Source organism: Primulina tabacum, chromosome 1 (assembly GCF_025594145.1).
Source record: "Primulina tabacum isolate GXHZ01 chromosome 1, ASM2559414v2, whole genome shotgun sequence".
Classification (NCBI taxonomy): Eukaryota; Viridiplantae; Streptophyta; class Magnoliopsida; order Lamiales; family Gesneriaceae; genus Primulina; species Primulina tabacum.
In genome coordinates this window covers 43,221,056-43,242,664 of record NC_134550.1, presented here as the reverse complement: position 1 = coordinate 43,242,664, position 21,609 = coordinate 43,221,056, and the positions used below count along the sequence as shown (strand labels likewise).

The 21,609-nt window shown below is 39.4% G+C and overlaps 1 protein-coding gene across 1 annotated transcript; it reads left to right on the top strand.

Annotated features, from left to right (window-relative positions):
- Positions 1 to 8,597: 8,597 nt before the first annotated feature.
- Positions 8,598 to 12,067, top strand: LOC142509668 (uncharacterized). Its single transcript, XM_075619578.1, has 6 exons — positions 8,598 to 9,144; positions 9,544 to 10,181; positions 10,663 to 10,746; positions 10,815 to 10,899; positions 11,628 to 11,671; positions 11,954 to 12,067. Exons 1-6 carry the CDS (start codon positions 8,598 to 8,600, stop codon positions 12,065 to 12,067), a joined length of 1,512 nt encoding a protein of 503 aa, XP_075475693.1.
- Positions 12,068 to 21,609: the final 9,542 nt, after the last annotated feature.

The following is a 21,609-nucleotide window of genomic DNA, read 5'->3' as shown; positions in this document are numbered from 1 at the left end:
ATTATGAGTCAAAGAGTTTGATTTATTGCTTTATATCGATTCATGTCTTTCAGATTATGATACATGTTATTGATAATTGTTATATGCTTTTATATATGTTTATATGAAATGCATGTATACGTTGTTTATACTGGGAATACATTTCTCACCGGAGTTATCCAGCTGTTGTTGTGTTTGTATGTGTGCATGACAACAGGTGGGATAGGATTTGGGTCAAGAAGAGGATGAGAGATTGAGTTTAGAGTGGAGATTCAGACCCAGAAGTAGAGTTGACTTTCATCACTTGATATGTAGTGGATGAACAATAGTTTGTTATGATTCTCTTTTGTACAAGACTAGTACTTTGATCTTATTGTAGATATCAAACTTGATCTTGTATTTGAATGAGATGGGACCTAACTTGTTGTGGAACTTTGTATACTTGTTTATTAGGTATTCAACATTTAAAAAAAAATAAATTCATGACCCAATTTAATTAATTTTTCTCAATTAATCCTAATGATGATTAAGAAGATGAGTTAGCGTCCGGGTCCCCACAAGCACCATCTACCTAGGCTGAAGCAGTAGAGAAGGCAAAGAATATTGAGGCTAGTTTGCTTTGGAAAGGATCACAACAAGTTCCATCTTTTACTTCCCAAGGGTCCGGGAGTAGCATTCAGATGCCAGTGGGCATACCTCCTTATCAGCCTCCACGGTCAAACCAGCCACCGAAGCAGCAAAAATTCAAGGCTAAGGGAAAGCAATTTAAGAAGAAGCCTTACAGCAGTTCATCTAGTTCAGGTAGTTCTCGGGGAGGAAGATCTAGTGGTAATGTTCGAGATTCTTGTGGGAGATGTGGAGGTATGCATCCTACTACCCAGTGCACGGGAGTTCAAGGACACTGCCATACATCTAGATTACCGGGACATTATGCGAGAGTTTGTCCTAATGCGGGAAGACAGCAGTATCAGGCCTCACAGTTTAGCCAATTTCCTCGAGCCCCTGTGCCTATACCATCTACTCCACAGCCTAGCTACCAACAGCCAAGAGGATCTGCTCAGCAGTACTTTCCAGGACCTCAGGAGGCTAGGGTGCATGCTTTGACACAGAACCAGGCTCATGAGATGCCCGGAGGGGTCATTGTAGGTATATGCTTTATTTTTTATCATCCTCCACGTATATTGATAGAAACGGGAGCATCTCATTCATTTCTATCTGCTGCATTTATCGATGAGCATGAGATAGCTACTACCTTGTTGTTGGATACGGTGTTTGTGTCTACCCCTGCTAGTGTGTATTTGATGTCTCGTGAGATAGTTCTGAACTGTGTGATTAGATTTGATGATAACCTTATGATAACTAATCTAATCAAATTATCTATGTCTGACTTCGACTGTATTTTGGGAATGGATACTTTGACGAATTATCGAGCCACCGTTGATTGTTTCCATGGAATTGTCAGATTTATACCTTATTATGGCAATAAGTGAAACTTTTATGGTAATGATTCTCAGTCACGCATTCCATTAGTGTCAGCGATGGAAATGTTTAGACTGCTATCGGCAGGGAATGAAGGATTCATGATTTATGCAGTTAATGTGACACAAGAAGAAATGTTGAATGTTTTGGATATTCCTGTGGTAAAGAATTTTCCTGATATATTTCCTGATGAAATTCCTAGATTTCCTCCTCAAAGGGAAATAGATTTCAGTATTGAGTTAATGTCATGGACGAACCCAATTCCTAGAGCACCGTATCGTTTGGCTCTAGCGAAGTTGAAAGAACTCAAGGAACAATTACGAGACTTACTGGAGAAAGGTTATATTAGACAAAGTATGTCACCTTGGGGAGTTCCAGTATTGTTTGTACAGAAGAAAGACGGGACGATGAGGATGTGTATTGATTACCGACAATTGAATAAAGCTACATTGAAGAATAAATATCCTCTTCCGCGTATCGTTGATTTGTTTGATCAGTTGCAGGGTACATCCGTGTACTCCAAGATCGATCTTCGTTCTGGATATCATCAGCTTTGAGTTAGAGAGGAAGATGTTCCTAAAACTGCATTTCTGACACGTTATGGGCATTATGAATTCTTTGTCATGCCTTTCGGATTGACTAATGCTCCAGCGGTTTTCATGGATTTGATGAACCGTGTTTTTCGAGAATTTTTAGACAAATTTGTTATTGTCTTTATCGATGACATTTTGATTTATTCAAAAACAAAGAACGAGCATCGACAACATTTGAGACTAGTCCTCCAAACACTCAGAGCATCACAATTACATGCTAAATTTTCTAAGTGTTAATTTTGGTTGGACAATGTAGTATTTCTAGGTCATGTTATATTCGCTCAGGGAGTTTCAGTGGATCCCAGTAAAGTAGAAGATGATATTAATTGGCCAACACCAACAAATGTTTCTGAGATTCGCAGTTTTTGGGGATTAGCAGGTTATTATAGGCGTTTTATCGAAATATTTTCAATAATTGCAAGGCCTATGACTCAATTAATGCAAAAAGATCGACGTTTTTTGTGGACTGTAGAATGTGAATCAAGTTTTCAGACTTTGAAGGAAAAGTTGACAACAACTCCAGTGTTAGCTTTAGCTTCAGGCTCAGGTGGATTTGTTGTGTGTAAAGATGCTTCTCTGAATGGACTGGGATGTGTTTTAATACAAAATGGATGAGTGATTGCATATGCATCTCGACAGTTGAAGCCACATGAGACTCGATATCCAGTCCATGACTTAGAGTTGGCTGCTAATAAGTGCAAGAATTGCACTTAATTTATATGTTAATCCATTAGATCTATGTTGGTTTTGAATAGAATTACGCATGTTTTTGTTGTTTTTGTGTCGTGTAGGGGATAAACAACTAGTTGATTGTTTAGAGCAATCAGAGGTATTTTTGAGCATGAAACTGCGATATACGAGAGCCGCAGCGCCACAATAAGCGCTGCAACGCTCATTTGTGCGAAGGACAAGTGCCTAGGCACTACCCAAGAAGCGCCGCGATGCCTCGATGCCGAACAACAAGCGCCGCGGCGCCTACAGGAGCGAAGCACGGGGGCCACTTACTCAGCACCATGACGCCAATGGCGGTCAAACAAGATTAAATGGGCTTCGACTCACGGCCCGACGCAGGGAATAAAAAGAAAACAAGGGTTCAGATTTAAGGGACGCCGTTTTTAGAGAGAAAACGGACGGGAGAGCAAGCACGAACAAGAGACGAAGATCCGAAGTGCGAAGAACGATCACAAAGACGAAGAACGACGGATCTGGGGACGGAGACGCCACTTCCAATTTGTTATCTGATTCCTTCATCTTGATTTTCCATTGTTTCGATGTCTAAATCTTTGAACATGCGTTGTTTTTATTTAGATTTTGTCATGAACTAATTTTCTATTCTAGAGGATGATGTAACTTTGTGGATACGATAATTTGACTCGGTTCTTTATATGATTGAATTCCTTCTCGTGTAATTGTGTTTCTTTGTATTGATTTGACTGCAATTTACTTGCCATAAATTGTGTGTTATCTGATTAATTATACAACTCGGAAGATGGACTAGGATTATAGATCATTAGAGGCACATCGTTGGATGTTTATATCGTTCGGAAGGCATATAACTTTAGCGAGGCTTAGGCAAGAACATTGTTTGCATTTATCAGTTAAAGCTAGATTCTTATTTGGAATGTTTGAATTGAGGTTCAAATGATACAATTTATTCGTCACTTGGAAAAAGGGGAATAAAATAATTAAGTGTTCTTAGCCATTCAATAATTGGAATTCATAAATATAAATTTAACTGGGAATAATTATCGTGAATACTTAGTGAAATCATTTCTCTAGATACTTTCTCACATTGTTATTTTCTCAACTCGGTAATTTGATTATTTCTTTGTTTTCAATTAATTCGTTTATTAACAAACCAAACTTATTTTGATTTTTCTAAATAAAGTCGGGACTATTCTAATTACAAGCATTGATATACGTTTATATACACACTCTCGTGGGATCGACACTCGTACTCAAAAATACATTTTACTATAACTTGACGTCGTGCGCTTGCGAGCAATCAAGAAAACACTCAACAAGTTTTTGGCGCTGTTGCCGTGGAGTGTCAAAATTTGAATTTATATCAAGTCGAAGCCTGCTCTGATTAATATGGTTAAGAAAAACCAGCTTTGCTGGAACTGCCACTTCTGATCCTCAGGTTCATTTGAGGACATTCCTGGAGATCACGGATACGGTAAAAATCAATAATGTTCCTGATGATATCATTAGATGGCGTTTGTTTCCATTTTATCTCAGGGACCAAGCAAGAGGATGGCTTCAATCGCTTCCTTTGGGGAGTATCACAACGTGGCAAAAGTTGGCAACAAAGTTTCTGTCTAAATATTTCCCCCATGAAAAGTCTGCACAGTTGAAGATTGAGATCAGTACTTTCAGGCAGACTGAATTTGAGCAGCTTTATGAGGCGTGGGAAAGGTATAAGGAGTTGTTGCGGAGGTGCCCGAATCATGGTTTTGAAGACTGGGTACAAATTGAGCTTTTCTATAACGAGTTGACTGATCAGACACGGACAACAATGGATGCAGCGGCAGGTGGCACGATATTTGCCAAGTCTCCTGCTCAAGCCTATGACTTGCTTGAGCATATGACTATAAATAGCTACCAATGGTCGTCTGAGAGGTCAGGAGTAAAGAGGACAGCTGGAGTTTATGCTATGGATCATATCACGTATCACTGTGCAAGTATCAGCATTGACTACATAGATAGCGACTATGAATAAAGTTAGTACATCAAACACTGAGGATCCATCGGTTGTTGTTGAAGAATCACAATTTTCTGAAGAAGTTCAATATATCAACAACAAGAATTTTGGAGGCCTGGAGGATATCGAGGTAACCCTCCCCCTAATACTTATCATCCTGGGTTGCGAAACCATGAAAATTTTTCTTACGCAAATAATAAGAATGTATCGAATCCTCCACCGGGGTTCAATACATCAAATGGGGAAAAGAAGCCATCATTTGAGCATTTGGTTGGAACATTTGTTGCTGAATCTGGCAAGAGAATGGCTTGGACTGAGTCTAGACTTGACAACCTTGAGACACACTTGGCGAATATTGGTGCTTCCTTGAAAATCCTTGAGTCGCAAGAGGGGCAGATAACGAAGCAACTCACGTGTCAACCATCAGGCGCAGTTCAAAGGATGGCAGGCCCAAATCTGAGAGAAGTGAATGCCGTTTTTATACAGCACGAGGATATTGGTGTGGTAAGCAGAGAATAGAAAGATGTGAAACTCACACCTATCCGGGATGAAAAGCCAACTCTAACCAAAAGAGTCCGAGGTAAGAAAAATGAGAGGTATGATTCAAATCAATGCATTGATATTTCTTTACTTCCCTACCCCCATAGATTTTTACAATTACAAGTGGAATTTCAAAAGAAAAAAGTTCTTGACGATCTCAGGAACCTACACACTAATATTGATTCTGCAGATCAGGTGGGAGTGAAATTTCCCGAAAGAACACAAAGAAATCTTCCTCAGAAGCTGCTAGTTCCCGGTGAATTTGTTGTGCCATGTGAAATAGGGGGTCAATTGGTGGAAAAAGCTATCTGTGATTTAGGATCAAGTGTGAATATAATGCCAAGTTCTTTTTACGAGAAACTTGGACTGAGTGAGATCAAACCCACAGAAGTAATCTTGCAGCTGGCAGATAAATCCGTGAAGGTGCCATTGGGTTGTGTAGAAGATGTTGAACTTAAAATTGATAAAGTGAGGCTTCCAGCAAATTTCGTGGTAATGGACCTGAAGAACAGTAAACATGTTCCTATCATTCTAGGACGACCATTCTTGGCTACTGCTGGAGCTATCATCGACTTGAATCAAAGAAATAGACAATGGATGTTGAAGGTCAAAGGATGGAAATCAAGGCATCTAAAAGTTCTCACGACCCACCTTGAACAGTGCAGTGACAGTCGGGCTGACAACGTTAAACCAAACGCTTGTTGGGAGGCAACACAACCAGTTTCTTTTAATGCCTTAGTTATTTTAATTTCATTAGTATAATTGCTTTTACGTTTTCTAAGTTTATTTACTTTGGCATGTGAAGATTGGACAAAATTTGCGCAAAGAATAGCGCCTAGGCACTGTACTATAAGCGCCGCAGCGCTAAGGTGACGAGAAGAAAGCGCCTAGGCGCTCATAAGGAAGAGCTGCAGCGCTAATATGCGAAGATTAAGCGCCGCGGCGCTAGACATTCAGCGCCGCGGCGCTGATGTCTAGCGCCGCGGTGCTGAAGAGCCGAGAGTTAAGCGCCGCGGCGCTACTTATTCAGAACAGCGATGCTAGTTCGTGATTTATGAAAAAAGGGACATCCGACATTTTCAGAAAACCTAAGAACCCTTAGCGCCGCGTCTCCTCTCCTCCACCACCAACGAAAATTGCCTCCCACCATAAATCTTCCATAAATTCTCCTTCTAAACACCACAATACACCACACAAATCATCCTCCAACCAAATCCACCTAAATTTCTTACTCCTAGACACTCTTTTAGGATAAAAAATTTCAGAGAAAGTTCTTCAACGGGCCGACACCAGAGGAATTACAAGCATATTTTGGGTACCCTATCACAAGGTAATCATTCTTGGAATTGCAAATTTTCAATATCCTGTTAGAATTTAAAGGAATAGGGTTCTAGAGTTGGTGTACACAAGTTGTTTGATAAATGTTCTAAGTGGATTCGTTTTCAAGTATTGTTGGATTGGGAATATTGCATGTTTGAAGAGATTGTTGATTGATTCATGGTGTCGATGAAAATTCGATTATTTCTCTCAAATTTTGATTTCAAACCTTTTATTGTAGCCATGAACCATAGCCTAACGTTACAAGCCTACAAGACCTATTAACCTTGTCACATTTATCCAATATACTAGTGGAGAAAAGCTGTTCAAGTCAAACCTATGGATTACTTGTGAAACATGGTTAGCAAGTATGAACTTTAATCATTTGCATGTAAGCATCTCATTGTGTAACATCATCGTTTGATATACTTATGTTAAATACCTATTGAACCAAACAATTACCAATGAAGTCCTTTGGGATCTGTGTAAGTGAATTTGTATATTTATGAACTGTGATTTGAACTGAGCTGAAGATCCCTTGAGTTTACAAAGCTAGTGGGTGTTGTAAATTTATTTGAGCATTTGATTGGGTAAATGAACATTGACATATCACACACGCACGTTACTCTTAAGTGGTTATTAATTACATAAAAATGGATTAGTCAGAGGCCAAGATCAATGGTTGCATTTCCATGACTTTTAGTTGTTATCATGATTTGTTGATTGAATTTCTATTTTTACTTTTATTTTTCTCGGGACTAGCAAAAGTTCAAGTTTGGGGGGCTTGATAAATGCAAGAATTTCACTTAATTTATATGTTAATCCATTTGATCTATGTTGGTTTCGAACAGAATTATGCCTGTTTTTGTTGTTTTTGTGTCGTGCATGGGACAAACAACTAGTTGATGGTTTAGAGCAATTAGAGGTATTTTTGAGCATGAAACTGCGATATACAAGAGCCGCAGTGGCCCAATAAGTGCCGCAATGTTCATTTGTGCGAAGGACAAGCGCCTAGGCGCTGCCCAAGAAGCGCCGCGGCGCCTCATTGCCGAAAAAACAGCAGCGCCGCGGCGCCTCATTGTCGAAAAACAAGCGCCTAGGCGCTAACAACAAATGCCCCGGCGCCTACAGGAGCGAAGCACGAGCGCCTAGGCGCCACTTACTTAGCACCACAGCGCCGCAGCGCCAATGGCGGCGAAACAAGATTAAATGGGCTTTGACTCATGGCCCGACGCAGGGAATAAAAAGAAAACAAGGGTGCAAATTAAGGGACGCCGTTTTTAGAGAGAAAACGGACTGGAGAGCAAGCATGAACAAGAGACGAATATCCGGAGTGCAAAGAACGATCACAAAGACGAAGAACGATGGATCTGGGGACGGAGACGCCACTTTCAATTTGTTATCTGATTCTTTCAAATTGATTTTCTATTGTTTTGATGTCTAAATCTTTGAACATGCGTATCGAGGTTCAAATGATACAATTTATTCGTCACTTGGGAAAGGGGGAATAAAATAATTAAGTGTTCTTGGTCATTAAATAATTAGAATTCATGAATATAAATTTAACTGGGAATAATTATCGTGGAAACTTAGTGAAATCAATTCTCTAGATATTTTCTCTCATTGTTATTTCTCAACTCGGTAATTAGATTATTTCTTTGTTTTCAATTAATTCGTTTTTAACAAACCAAACTTCTTTTGATTTTTCTAAATAAAGTCGGGACTGTTCTAATTACAAGCATTGATATACGTTTATATACACACTCCTCCTGGGATCGACACTCGTACTCAAAAATACATTTTACTATAACTTGACGTCGTGCGCTTGCGAGCAATCAAGAAAACACGCAACAGCTGTCATTGTGTTTGCATTGAAGTTATGGCATCATTATCTGTACGGTGAACAGTTTGTAATTTATTCTGATCACAAGAGTCTTAAATATCTTTTCACACAGTCCGTCTTGAATATGAGACAACGTCGATGGATGGAGTTGCTTAAAGACTTTTATTGTGAGATTTTGTATCAACCAGGGCGAATGAATCTAGTTACATATGCCCTTAGCAGCAAAGCTCAAAACGCTATGCTGACGTCTCTGAATATTTCTAAAGTCCACGAGCATTTGGGAACATCAGGATGGACTTATCAAATAAGTGGAGATTACATTATAGTTTTATCTATCAAAGTCGAGCCACATATAATAACAAGCATTAAAACAGCACAGAGAACCGATCCGCATATTCATAGATTGAAAGAATTGGCTCAAACAGATCTGTCAGATAAGTTTAGGGTTGCCTTAGATGGTAGTTTGCGCTTTAATGGGAGACTTGTGGTTCCTAATTTGATAGATCTGAAAGAAGCTATACTACGTGAAGCACATTGTAGTCAACATAGAATTCATCCAGGAAATCGAAAGATGTATCATACTTTGAGAGCTCATTATTGGTGGGAAGGTATGAAGAAGGAAATTTCTGATTTCGTGGCTAAATGTTTAACTTGCCAACTGGTTGAAGCTGAACGAATGAGACCTGGCGGTATGTTACATAGTCTTGAAGTATCACAGTGGAATTGGAAGCACATTGCTATGGATTTCGTGACACACCTACCTCGTTCTAATCGTGGTTGTGATGAAATTTGGGTGATTGTTGATAGGTTGTCTAAATCAGCCCATTTTATTCCATATGACCGTACTTGTACTTACAAGAAAATGGCAAAATTGTACATTGATCATGTGGTAATATTGCATGGTGTTCCAGTAACTATAGTATCAGACCGTGATCCAAGGTTTACTTCAAATTTTGAAGTAGTTTGCAATCAGCTTTGAGTTCAAAGTTGGCCATGAGCACTGCTTATCATCCCCAAACAGATTGTCAGTCATAGTGAACCATCCAAACTCTGGAGGATATGTTACGAGAAGTTGTCATGGATTTCAGGGGAATTCTCTTACAACAATAGTTTTCAAACAACGATCGGTATGGCACCATTTGAAGCTTTATATGGCAGAAAGTGCAGATCTCCGAATTGCTGGGAAGATGTAGGAGAGCGACAGATGTCTAAAACAGAGTTTGTACAAGAAATGAAATATAAAGTTGAAATGATCAGGAACAGAATGAAAGCAGCCAAGAATCGTCAAGCAAGTTATGCTAATAAAAGGCGTCAGCCTTTAGAGTGCCGGGTAGGCGATTATGTTTTCTTGAAAGTATCACCGTTTCGTGGTACTATAAGATTTGGACATAAAGGGAAGTTAGCTCCACGTTATATTGGCCCATATGAAATTGTTGAGACGATTGACACTTTGGCTTATCGTTTGGACTTGCCGCAGAGTTTGTCTGCGATACACGATGTGTTTCATGTATCTATGCTGTGTATGTACGAGCAAGTTCCATATCATGTTTTGAGTACTGAGGATGTGGGGTTAGATAGTTCCCTAAGTTATGTTGAGAATCCAGTTCAATTTCTTGATCGCAAAGAGAAGCAACTCAAGAACAAGACGATTCCTTTGGTTAAGGTACAGTGGAGTAGACATGGGATAGAAGAAGCTACATTGGAGTTAGAAGCTAGAATGCGTCAAGTGTGGCCTCACTTGTTTGAAATTATGATGAATAACTCCATGTACTCAAATTTTCCTATGTATTATCAGTGGTAAATATTTTAACCACTTTGTGTAAGTGGTGTATGCTAGATTTCGAGGACGAAATATTTTATTAGAAAAGGAGAATGTGAGATCCCGAATTTAATTATTCAGTATTTGGCAAGAATTAGAAATAATTATTTTAAAGTGTTAAATTAAAATAATTAAACCAAATAATTATACTTGTGTGTTAAACATATGTATTAGAAAAATATTGGCATTATAGACGATATTAAAATACATATCGATGTTTAATAACACATGAGTGTTGTAAATATTTTGACCAAGTCACATTCTAGCTTTTGGGCTAATTGGATACATGTATATATGTGTTATAGGAAACCCATTTCCTCAAGCCCAATCCATTTCCTCTCAACCTTCTCGTTTCTTCTCTTGGCATCTATTTTGTTTTCTTTTCCAGCCTTCATTCTTGCGTAATTTTTGTACTTTAAGGCTTGAAGATCTCATTTCCAACCCTATTTCAGTTCAAGGGAAGCTTTTGAAGGTAATCCCTAAGCTTAGGTTTTGACTTTTTGTCCATGGAAGAAATTGGTTTCTGCTTTCGATTTGCAGGTTTTGGCTTCTGATTTTCGGGTTTTTGTGTGGTTTGCACTAAGAATCTTGACTTGTGGTTCCAATGGAACTTATAGCCCTATGTGTAAGCTTTCTGTAGCCGCTAACGAAATGGAATTTCTATTAAAAACTGATTTGATATGATATTTCTACCAAAATGTGTCAAAAGGGAATTCTGTGTTGGAGCTGCGTAGATTAGCTACTATATTTCGAGTTTATGATATTTATGCGCTCGGATTCTGGACTTGTGATTCAAATAAGAGTTGTAAGATATGTGTTGTTGTCGTATTGATACAAGAATCGTAAAATTCCATTAAGAATTGAAATAGTTGTGCTCATTTTGCCGAAACTGCTCAGTACAGACTGCTGTCCGCGAATTGTGTTGGTAGTAGCGACTTCTTGATAATTCTGGGTTTTATCTATTTGGATTCTAGAAATGATTTCTTCTAGGAAAACTTAGATATTTGAGTTTTCTTTCATCTTCAATTGACGGATATCGATTTGAGTCAATGATGAGGTAGATATGAATTTTATACTCATAGGTGTCAAACCTGGATCTGTCAGAGAACTCATTTCCCATGGCTTCTGGTTTTTGGCATTTTTTAGTGTCGAGATGATTGAATTTATTTATGATTCCTTCTGATGAAATATGGTATTTTGAGTTAGGATTCCAGCCATGTATGCTAAGTGTGTTTTGGTTTGGTTTTGTTTAGTTATGATCTTAAAACCGAGCTTAGGCCCAAGTTGGAATTAGTAACTTGTTTTTGGCTAAGAGTTGAATCTTTATTTGATGGAAATAATTATTTGCCACAGGTTTTAATAGCCAGGAAGCTCCAAGGAGTTCATATACTATTGTGGTAATTTAATTTGAAGGTTAAGGTACGGATTGATCGATTCTTTACAGCGTCTATAACGAGGTGTAATTTAATTGATGTAATTTTATGAGAATTATGTGTTTATGTGCTCTTTGTGATATTTGGGTGTATTTTAAGATTATTCCTCATTTTTTAAAAATAAATGTGAGTTTTTAAATATTGGAATAATCTGTGGATTTATATGCATTGTTGAGCAAGCATTCATATCGAGCCATGACTCCGTTGTTTATGAGATTTCTGTTTACTCTTGGATGAGTTATTTAGACATCAGAACCGAGGGAATGTAAGCGTCACACCTCTGATGACAAGCGGAAGGGCCGAGCAGTTATCCAGGCTGACACCCCTGACCCAGATGTGCAGGGCCGAGGGCATTTTTGACATGTCACACACCTGGCACATGTGGCCACAGTTGTTGATATTGTTTCTTTTGATCCAGTTTGATACCTGAGATTATTGGTACCCTACATACATTGCATTGCATTGATTTCATTACATGTTATTTATTTATGCTGTAATTTATTTGATTTTCAAACTGGGGTTTGACCCCTGTTCCTCGGGCCTGCTGTGGTTTGTTTTCTGATTCCATAGAAGGTTATATAGGTGGTTCTGATTCAGGTGGCGTAGAGTCTGCCAGTGGAGCCCAGTGAGTCGGTTTGAGTTGGGATTCCCTAGATATTTAAGCTATATATTGAGTCATTTGCCGTGGAGATACCTCGTGTATTTGTATGGTTGTATTATTGAGTGTTGGATCCCATTTGGTATGATCGAGCCTGGATGGCTCTGTGTGCGATTGGTATTCTGTTTGTTTTAATGGACTCTATTTTCGAGTATAAATGTTTTGTTTTGTTGTTTTGGAATTTTTGATATGTCTTATTTACAGGGAGGTCATACCGGAAATTTCTGTAGGCCCAAAATGGAAATTTTTTTACTCGTTTTCGTTGTTTACGCTAATAAATCCTGGTTGTTTGATAATTGAAAATTTATCAAGAGCACGGGCCCTCACATGAATCGCACGTTTTTGGTCCGACAGATGTTCAACTTGAAGAAGACTTGACTTATGTCGATCATCCGCTTTTAATTCTTGGTAGGAAAGAGAAAAAGCTCAGAAACAAGACCATTCCACTTGTTCTAGTGCAATGGCAACGCCGAGGTACTGCAGAGGATACTTGGGAGTTAGAGAGTCGTATGCGCTCAGAGTATCCATATTTGTTTTGAGTTGTATCTTTGTAATCAAGAGTTGTATTTTATTCAGTTATATTGTACTTTAGTTCTGATTTTGAGAACGAAATCTTTGTAATAATTGGAGGATGTAATGACCCGAATCTTTATTTTGAATGAAGTATTAATTAAGAGTTGTTAATTAAGTATTATTAAGTAATTTATAATTCGGGATCAAGCTGTTGGGATCCATCGAATTATAAATTGATAACCCGATCTATTTCAGATTACATTATCCCGTGAAATACAACTAGACAAATGAGATTTTGACACGTGGCAGATAATATTGATTCAGATTTCTGAACTAGTCCGGATGCAGCTATAAATAGAAGATGATATCTTTTGTTTCCTGCACCGCATTCTTCAGAGAGAGTTCTAGCCATATACTTTAGTTTTCTAGTCAGTTTCTAGGGCACTTTGGTGTTGGGAAGTTTCGGAGCTAGTGTTGACTCGAGGAGAGGTCGGTGAACTTAGATCGAGACATCATCAGTGGGCTGACGACGGACTAAGGTATAATCTTAAAGCCTTTAGGAAGAACTTTGAAGCAGGTTTGGTAATTCAGGATCTAGTTTGATAGCGATTTCATTATTGTTGGTATTGTCTAGGTTCAGAGCTTTCTGTCAGATTGTTTTAGTGAGGTACGTCATGTACTGATTGAGATATCCAAGCGCAATATACACACTTATATGCTGCATATTTATCTGTTGCATGATACATGTTTTAATGCTTTGGCATATTATGCATGAAATATCATGTTGAGCCTGATATCTTTTGAGATATACCTCGTTAATTGGGACCGCTCAGCCCTATTCTGTATTGTTGACGATGGGGCATCGAGAGCTACAGTGTCCGACGGGACCCACGGGCTCTGATGACCTGGACATTGTGGGTCCACGTCTTGATGATGAGTGTGGGATCCAAAACATGCCTAGGGCACATCAGAGACTACACACTCAGGCGCCTCTAGACTGAGCATTAGATTCTTGACTTGATCCTTGATATCCAAGCATAGTGCATTTTTGCATGCATCATATCAGTCTGTATACTCGTACATTCTCGTATTGGGCGATTGTCGCTCACGTCCTTGTTTTCATCTTGGGCACCCCATTCCATGGGGTAGGTCTTAGGTTTGACGGTTCAGACGACCAGGGCAGTGGCTAGAGCAGTTGTGTTTTTGGTGATGATTTAGTGGAGGTTTTATGTGGTTTTGTTTTCTCGTTCAGAATTATGTTTTCGTTATGGTTGTATTAATGTTTAAGACTGCTGTTATCTGTTCTGTTTACGTTTGGGTTGTAAGATGATTATGTTATTTGGTTTCCGCTGTTTAATGGTCGTTGTTAAGGTTTAATGTTGCATGTTTATTAGTCTGTTTAGTAGTGGCTCGGGTAAGGGCGCTAAAGATGGACAAGTTAATATATCGGAGGTGAAGGCATATGATGTTGAAGAGATGCAAACTCTATTTTCTGTATATGGATGGAAAATCAAAGTTTCGATAAGAAGGAACTGAAGCCAGAAGTTCAGTTGCTGGCTGATATTGTAGCCAAAGGGATATTAGCGAAGGCAGAATCCTTTGCTGCTCTCACACTGGAGAAATTTCGAGATATGACTGCTAACATGGATGACAGGAGAATAAACTGGAAGAATATCATATTCAACATTTTGAAGAACATGTTTCAGTCTTCCAAGCAATCAAAGAGATATGCAGTGCAGCTCAGCTATTTGCTGAAAGTCAAGGGGTTGGTGAGTGATGATTTTGAAAGATTGGGACGCAGGAGGCTCCCAAGTCAGTTCAGAAAGTTAAGAAAACACTTCCGAAAAAGACAATAAAGCGCAAACTGATTGTCAGCGAGACTGACTGTGAGAAGACTCCTTCACCAGAAGTCACAAAGAAGCCCAGGACTTTAAAGACCAAACCTGCTGCTGTAGTTGGGACCATCCCAAATGAAAGATTGATACAGTCAGAAGCTCAACAACCTATTTAGGCTACTCCTTTAAGAGCCTTACTAACTGAACCATCAACTGAGGTTTGGTTACCGCTTTTTGCTGATTAGACAAAGAATAAGAAGAAGATCACCGAATCTGGTGATAAGAAGAAATCGACTGAAGTCAAGGCTCCATTGATCACTATTTCTGGTTTCACCAAAAGGGATAGTGATCACAGAAAGAATTGATGAAACCACATAAGGACTGAGTATCCCTCATGTCCTGACTGATCCCAAACGCAAGGGCAAAATACAAGAAGAGCCCCGGCCAACCAACACAGTACAGACTCACAATGATCTTATCTGGAAAGAGATCATTGAATTCTCTACGACTAAGCTAAAAGTTTATAAAGAATGGGTCAGATTTAGAACTGAAGTTTTTGCCCTGCAACTTCAGAATAAATCAGTTCTGAATACATTTGTTGTGAGGCCCGGGGCCGAAGAGGGCGGGGGGTGATCGCCGGTGCCATGAGGTTGCATGGACAATGAGCGGCTCCTGGCAGGCTTCTAGGTGGAGGGAACATGAATGAACCGATCCCACATCGGAATAAGACGGATTCCGAGACTGTTCAATGTAATGGACTGTACAATTGAAGAGGGCTTAAAAGATTTGATTTGTACTACTCGTATCACGAAGATGCATCTTCTTTTCGGTAGCTCATCACATAAAAACTCCAAAGTTAAGCGTGCTTGACTTGGGGCAATTTTGGGATGGGTGACCCCCTTGGATGTTTCCCAGGGTGCGTGTGTGTGAGGATATAAGCACGCTGGAAAGGGTCTTAATACAGTGAGGACAGTCGTCGAATCTGGGGCGTTACAGTTGGTATTAGAGCCGACCTCTCTTAGTACGGTGTGTTCCGGGGACGAACCAAGCGGAAGCTGGTGGGGGCATGTGAGGCTCGGGGCCGAAGAGGGCGAGGGGTGATCGCCGGTGCCATGAGGTTATACGGACAATGAGCGGCTCCTGGCAGGCTTCTAGGTGCAGGGAACATGAATGAACCGATCCCACATCGGAATGAGACGGATTCCGAGACTGTTCAATGTAATGGACTGTACAGTTGAAGAGGGCTTAAAAGATTTGATTTGTACTACTCATATCACGAAGGTGCATCTTCTTTTCGGTAGCTCATCACATAAGAACTCGGGGCGTTACAGTTGGTATCAGAGCCAACCTCTCTTAGTACAGTGTGGTTTGGGGACGAACCAAGCGGAAGCTGGTGGGCATGTGAGGCCCGGGGCCGAAGAGGGCGGGGGGTGATCGCCGGTGCCATGAGGTTGCACGGACAGTGAGCGGCTCCTGGCAGGCTTCTAGGTGGAGGGAACATGAATGAACCGATCCCACACCGGAATGAGAAGGATTCCGAGACTGTTCAATGTAATGGACTGTACAGTATAAGAGGGCTTAAAAGATTTGATTTGTACTACTCATATCACGAAGGTGCATCTTCTTTTCGGTAGCTCATCACATAAGAACTCCAAAGTTAAGCGTGTTTGACTTGGGGCAATTTTGGGATGGGTGACCCCCTGGGAAGCTTCCTAGGGTGCATGTGAGTGAAGACATAAGCACGCTGGAATGACACGTCTTGATACAGTGAGGACAGTCGTCGAATCTGGGGCGTTACATTTGTTGACCTGGAAAATGTTGTTCGGAAAGTGGTCAAAGCTGCTTCGGTTGTACAGGATTTACAGCATGAGAAGTATTTTTGTGATCAACTACAAGCCAAGAAGTTATAGAAAATGGTTGCCCAGCTACGACTGAATTATGGTCCTACCAGTCCAACTGCCTTCAATGACAAAGCTGTTCATGACTAACTGAGCTCGGATCTTCTCACGCTGTAGATGGAGATTAAACATTGGGAAATGGATCAAGAACTGATTCTTCCGGCAGTTTCCCAAGTTCTTTCTTCAGAAGAGCCAACTTAACAATCAGTTCAACAAGAGTCATCCAAGGACCCAGTTGCTAAATCTTCTCAGCAAGAAACTGCTCCTCCTACAACGGATGCGTAACCATCATCTTCTACACCTCCATCTTCAACTGCAGAACTTAAGCTTTATTCTGATGCTAGACTATCACTGACAAACCTTGATGAGGTTATTAAATCAGTAACCACTGATATCCAGCTAGAAACTACAAGAGAAGTTGAAGAAATTCTTGCTACAGAAGAACCAGCCGAACATGCTATTTTTGAAAGTGCAGAGCCAGTTTAGTCAGCTGCCATGACTGAACATGATGTTTTTGAAGAAACCAAAGAGGCTCAGTCGCACTCAATGCAAAATTAAGAAGTGCCATCTGAAGAACCAGTTGGAGTCTCAGCTGGTCAACCTACTAAAAACTTAGTTTCTGAATCAGCTGCACTACAAACTGAACAACCATCTATTGTTTCAGCTGTTCAACAAACTGAAGAGCCAACTAGTACGACTGATGATCCAAATCTTTCCTCTCCTCCACAACTTTAACAAGAGCCATACCAGAAGATGTCTCAGAAATGGTGTGACCTTTGAAATTGAAACATCTGCCAGGGATCTTGTCTTATTCAATCAAGGAAACAGTGAGGAGTTACCAGAAACTTCTGGAGCCAAGTCTCCTAGTATATCTATGGATATTGAACACTTGTTCGAAGAAATCCAATCAATTCAGACCAACCTTACCAGTATGATGAATACAATTTCTAACATCCAATCATCCCAGTTTGCGCTCGATTTAAAACTCAACTCTTCAAATAAGTTTACCACGGAAAAATACATCATATTCAGAAAGAAGTGACATCTCTATTTCTTCATATGGGTGCAATTAAAAAGGACAGAGCGTCGGCTGAAGCTCATTTTCAGACTCAAGCCTTAGTCGGAAGACGCCTTGACTTTCTGGAAAGCACTGTCTCCAAAAGAATGGATTTATTGCAGGAAATTGTACTAAATGATGTATCAAATGACGCCTCAGATGTTTGCATATTATCCAAAAAGGTAGATGCGTTTAACAAAAAGGGGGAAGATGGAAAAGATAAAGATCAACGGCAGTAACCAACTATGTGAATAGTTAGTGGTTGAAGCTTATGGCAAATTTTTGAAGATTATTTCATTATTTCTTTCTTTGTACGAATTTGTACATTGGGAGAATAATTTTATTTACAAAGAATTCGAAGATTATTTTTAATGAGTTAGTTGATCAGTTCATATATTTCAAGTTTTGTCAAACACCAAAAAGAGAGAAATTGTTGGAAACTAAATTTCGGTTGTTTGACAAACTAAGTGATTAATCGATTGAATTAACTGATCAAGAAGTTTGAAAGAAACTGAACAATTACTCAAACTGATAGTTGCCCGTAATTGAAGATTAAAGCACATATTATCAAAGGCAACTGAACCAACTAAACTGAACTTACGCAGACAACTGACCGATTAGTTGGAAACTGATCGGTTACTACATTCAGTTGTGAGCGCATCAGATATCACTTATCAGCTGATCCTTCAGCTGTACACGTCAAGAAAAGGACGTTCAACCTACAACAGTACATATCAGACTGCAACCAACAACAGGAACGCAGCATTTCAAAAATGCTACAGTGTATCACTGTCAGAAGAATGTTGACATGGCAAACAACGGATAGAAAGATTCAAATCATATTGAATGCTACCTTTGAAAATGAAGCCTATAAGAAGCGGAGAGGAGCAGCTAAGAAAAAGACGATACATTTTAACTAAGTTGTTACTCTGCTGAGATCTTTACAATGCTTTCTAATTTTCAAAGCTCAAGCTTATTATATACACTTATAGCATTCAAGGCAATATCTCGAGCTTACATGAACAGAATGTTATTATTGTCAGTTGTGTTGAGTGATTTTAGTTCAGATTGAACACTGTAAATCGTGTTGTAACTAAGAGTTTCAGTTTGGCATTGCTAAGTCCAATACTGAAGTAGGTCTGTACAACTGTTTGTATTGATCAAAGTTTTTCAGTGAATCCTATCTTTGATATAGAAGGGGTGACGTAGGAGTATTTGAAATCTTCGAACATCCATAAAATCTTGTGTGTTCTTATTTAGGTTTTCATTCTATCTATCAGTCAGTTTATTTCCGCATTTTATTCTGAACTGATTGATATCGACTGACAAGATTCCGAGTTTCAGTTTGTTACTAAAATGACTCAATATTTGAAAAGACTGTGAAAATCGTAAGTGTTTATTCAACCCCCCTTTCTAAACACTCTTTCACCAGCCAACCGATCCTATCAACCACAGACCTGTTTGCTGCTGAGGGTTGGAATTGATCACTTGAGGTGCACTTGTGTTATTTGAATATGGGAGACACTTACCGTGTTAGGTGTGCCACATATATGCTTAGAAATTATGTTTTCCTTTGGTGGGAAGGGGCGGAACATGGGATTGATTTGACTACACATACTTGGGCTCGATTCAAGGAAATATGCTATGAGAAATACTTTATTGTCGATGTCCGAGGACGCTTGAAGAGAGAATTCATGATTCTCCGCTTGGGGTGCACGACTGTGGCTGAATTTGTGAGTAAGTTCGATAGGGGTTGTCACTTTGTGCCCCTCAATGCTAGAGATGCATCGGTGAAATTAAGGCACTTCATGGATGACCTTCGACCTACCATATGCCGTGATATGATGATGATGCGACCGGTGGACTATGCAGCTGCCACTGTGTTGGAACATTTCATGTTCGCAATCTTGATTTGGACGATAAAAAAACTTGTTATTTTGTTACTAATGATTCAACCTAAGTGCACAGAGGAATTGATCAAACGTCAAACTGATCAGTTACCGAGCCGAAACTGAAGCTATCGAGACGCAAGCTGAAAACGCCAACTGATCGCCCAAACTGAATCAGTTCAATTGATATATCAAAGGCCAGTTCAACTGATTGTCCAACTGATAGGCAGTTCAGCAGAAGACCTTCAGAAGCCCGACCAGCTAATGAAGAGTTCAACTGATGAAGAGTTCACCTGATCAGTTCAACTGAAGCAGCAAAATCTGTTCAGTTGACGAGCCAACTGATTTCATTGAACCAGTTCAAGATCAGTTCAACTAACCTGTTCAGAACATCAGTTAGGAATCAATCAGTTTGCAGAACACGACAAGCTTATTCAATGGAATCCAGCTGTGCGCAATGAGAAAAAGTTATTGTACGATCAAATGAACAATAATGGACGTTGTAGCAAAGCTTAAAGACAAAATGTTCCAGCGTAGATGTCAAAAATTCGAGACACGAATCTCAAGGAACACATTCAAGCTGCAACAGATACAATTATTGAGTCTCACTGTACGATCAGCTTCCCCCTATAAACTGAAGATCAGTGAAGACCAATACAACAAGTGTGTGGAAAGATAAAAAAACAAAAGGGCCCGCATATTGCTTATCAGCTTACAAGAAGCAATCAGCCTAGAGGAAACACTTCATTGTATTATCAGCTTAGATTAGAAGCACAATTCCCTCAGTATATGAGAACACTTTCGTGTTGTATTCAGATATCAGTTCACACAATTCCCTCAGTATATGAGAACACTTTCTTTGAGACATAGACATTAAACAAGTGTTGACTGGAAGGTAATGCCTTCAGTCTAGTCTAGGAGTTCACTTAGGTAGTGGGTAAGTCCTAAGTTGGGTGGGTTTGTACAATGTGTTGTATAAATCAAAGTCTTCTAGTGGATCCTACCCGAGGTTGTAGAAGGGGTGACGTAGGAGCAATTGAAGTCTCCGAACATCCATAAACATATCTTGTGTATATAATTGTTTAACTACTGTTTTCAAACTGATTTGATCAGTTAGAGCATCCGTCAGTTCAGTTTTCACCATAACTGAACTGATATATGTCACAACTGTTTCCCGTTAATTTTCAGTTATTTAGTTACGCATGATTTAAAATTTATCAGTGTTTCTTAGCTAAGGATTACTTCGAGTGTTTTCTGCTTGGTTTGAAACCAAACTCGATCTAATTCATCGGTGTATACATTCTTAGAACATGAGCTATTACAGCTCTTGGAGAATATTGTGTTTGAAGCACCTCAAGGTGCCCAGTACACGATCCTTTAATTGGTATCAGTGCTAGCTGTTCTAAGAAGAACATTTGAAAGCTGATTAAAATTATTTTACTTTAAAATAGTTTTAGAAGATATTTAAAAGTACTTTATATTATTTTTAAAACTATTTGAAAATGTTTATCTAACGCTCATTGCGAAATGTTGAGAGTATTGGCTCTACAACTAACATTGTAGCCACTTAACTCGAGTTAGAGCTTAGGGGATTTAATCAGCCTGCAGGCGTATGAGTCCTACCTGTTGGCTATTTAGCAAAACTGATCGGAAGACAAGGTTTCAACTGCCAACCTTCTAGTTGAAGCTGATCAACAGATGATGCTCAGCTATGTGGAGATATTGGATGATTAAAGTTGAGCTTAATCATCAGCAGGATACCGCCGCTTAACTGCCATATCAGATCAAGTAGATGATCAATGCGGTTCAACATCAGCTGAGTTCAGTTTGAGTCTGTCCAACCAGTTTGGCAACATAGAGATCATATCCAAGGCAGCTAGCTGTTTGTCTGGCAAGAAGACTCAAGATCGTTGCAGCACTTCAAGAGTTCAAGGCAACCAGTTGTTGATATATTAAGTTCTGTCATCTATAAACTGATTTATATTTGATGTTGTTTAAAATATGCTATTGTAGTAGCAATTATCTCTTATAACTGATGATGTACTTAAATGT

Coding starts and splice junctions, on each gene's coding strand:
- LOC142509668 (XM_075619578.1), top strand. CDS start 8,598: ATGGAGTTGCTTAAAGACTTTTATTGTGAGATTTTGTATCAACCAGGG. Junction 10,182..10,662: donor TAGAAGCTAGAATGCGTCAA/GTGTGGCCTCAC, acceptor TTTCTTTTCCAG/CCTTCATTCTTGCGTAATTT. Junction 11,672..11,953: donor GGAGTTCATATACTATTGTG/GTAATTTAATTT, acceptor TGAGTTATTTAG/ACATCAGAACCGAGGGAATG.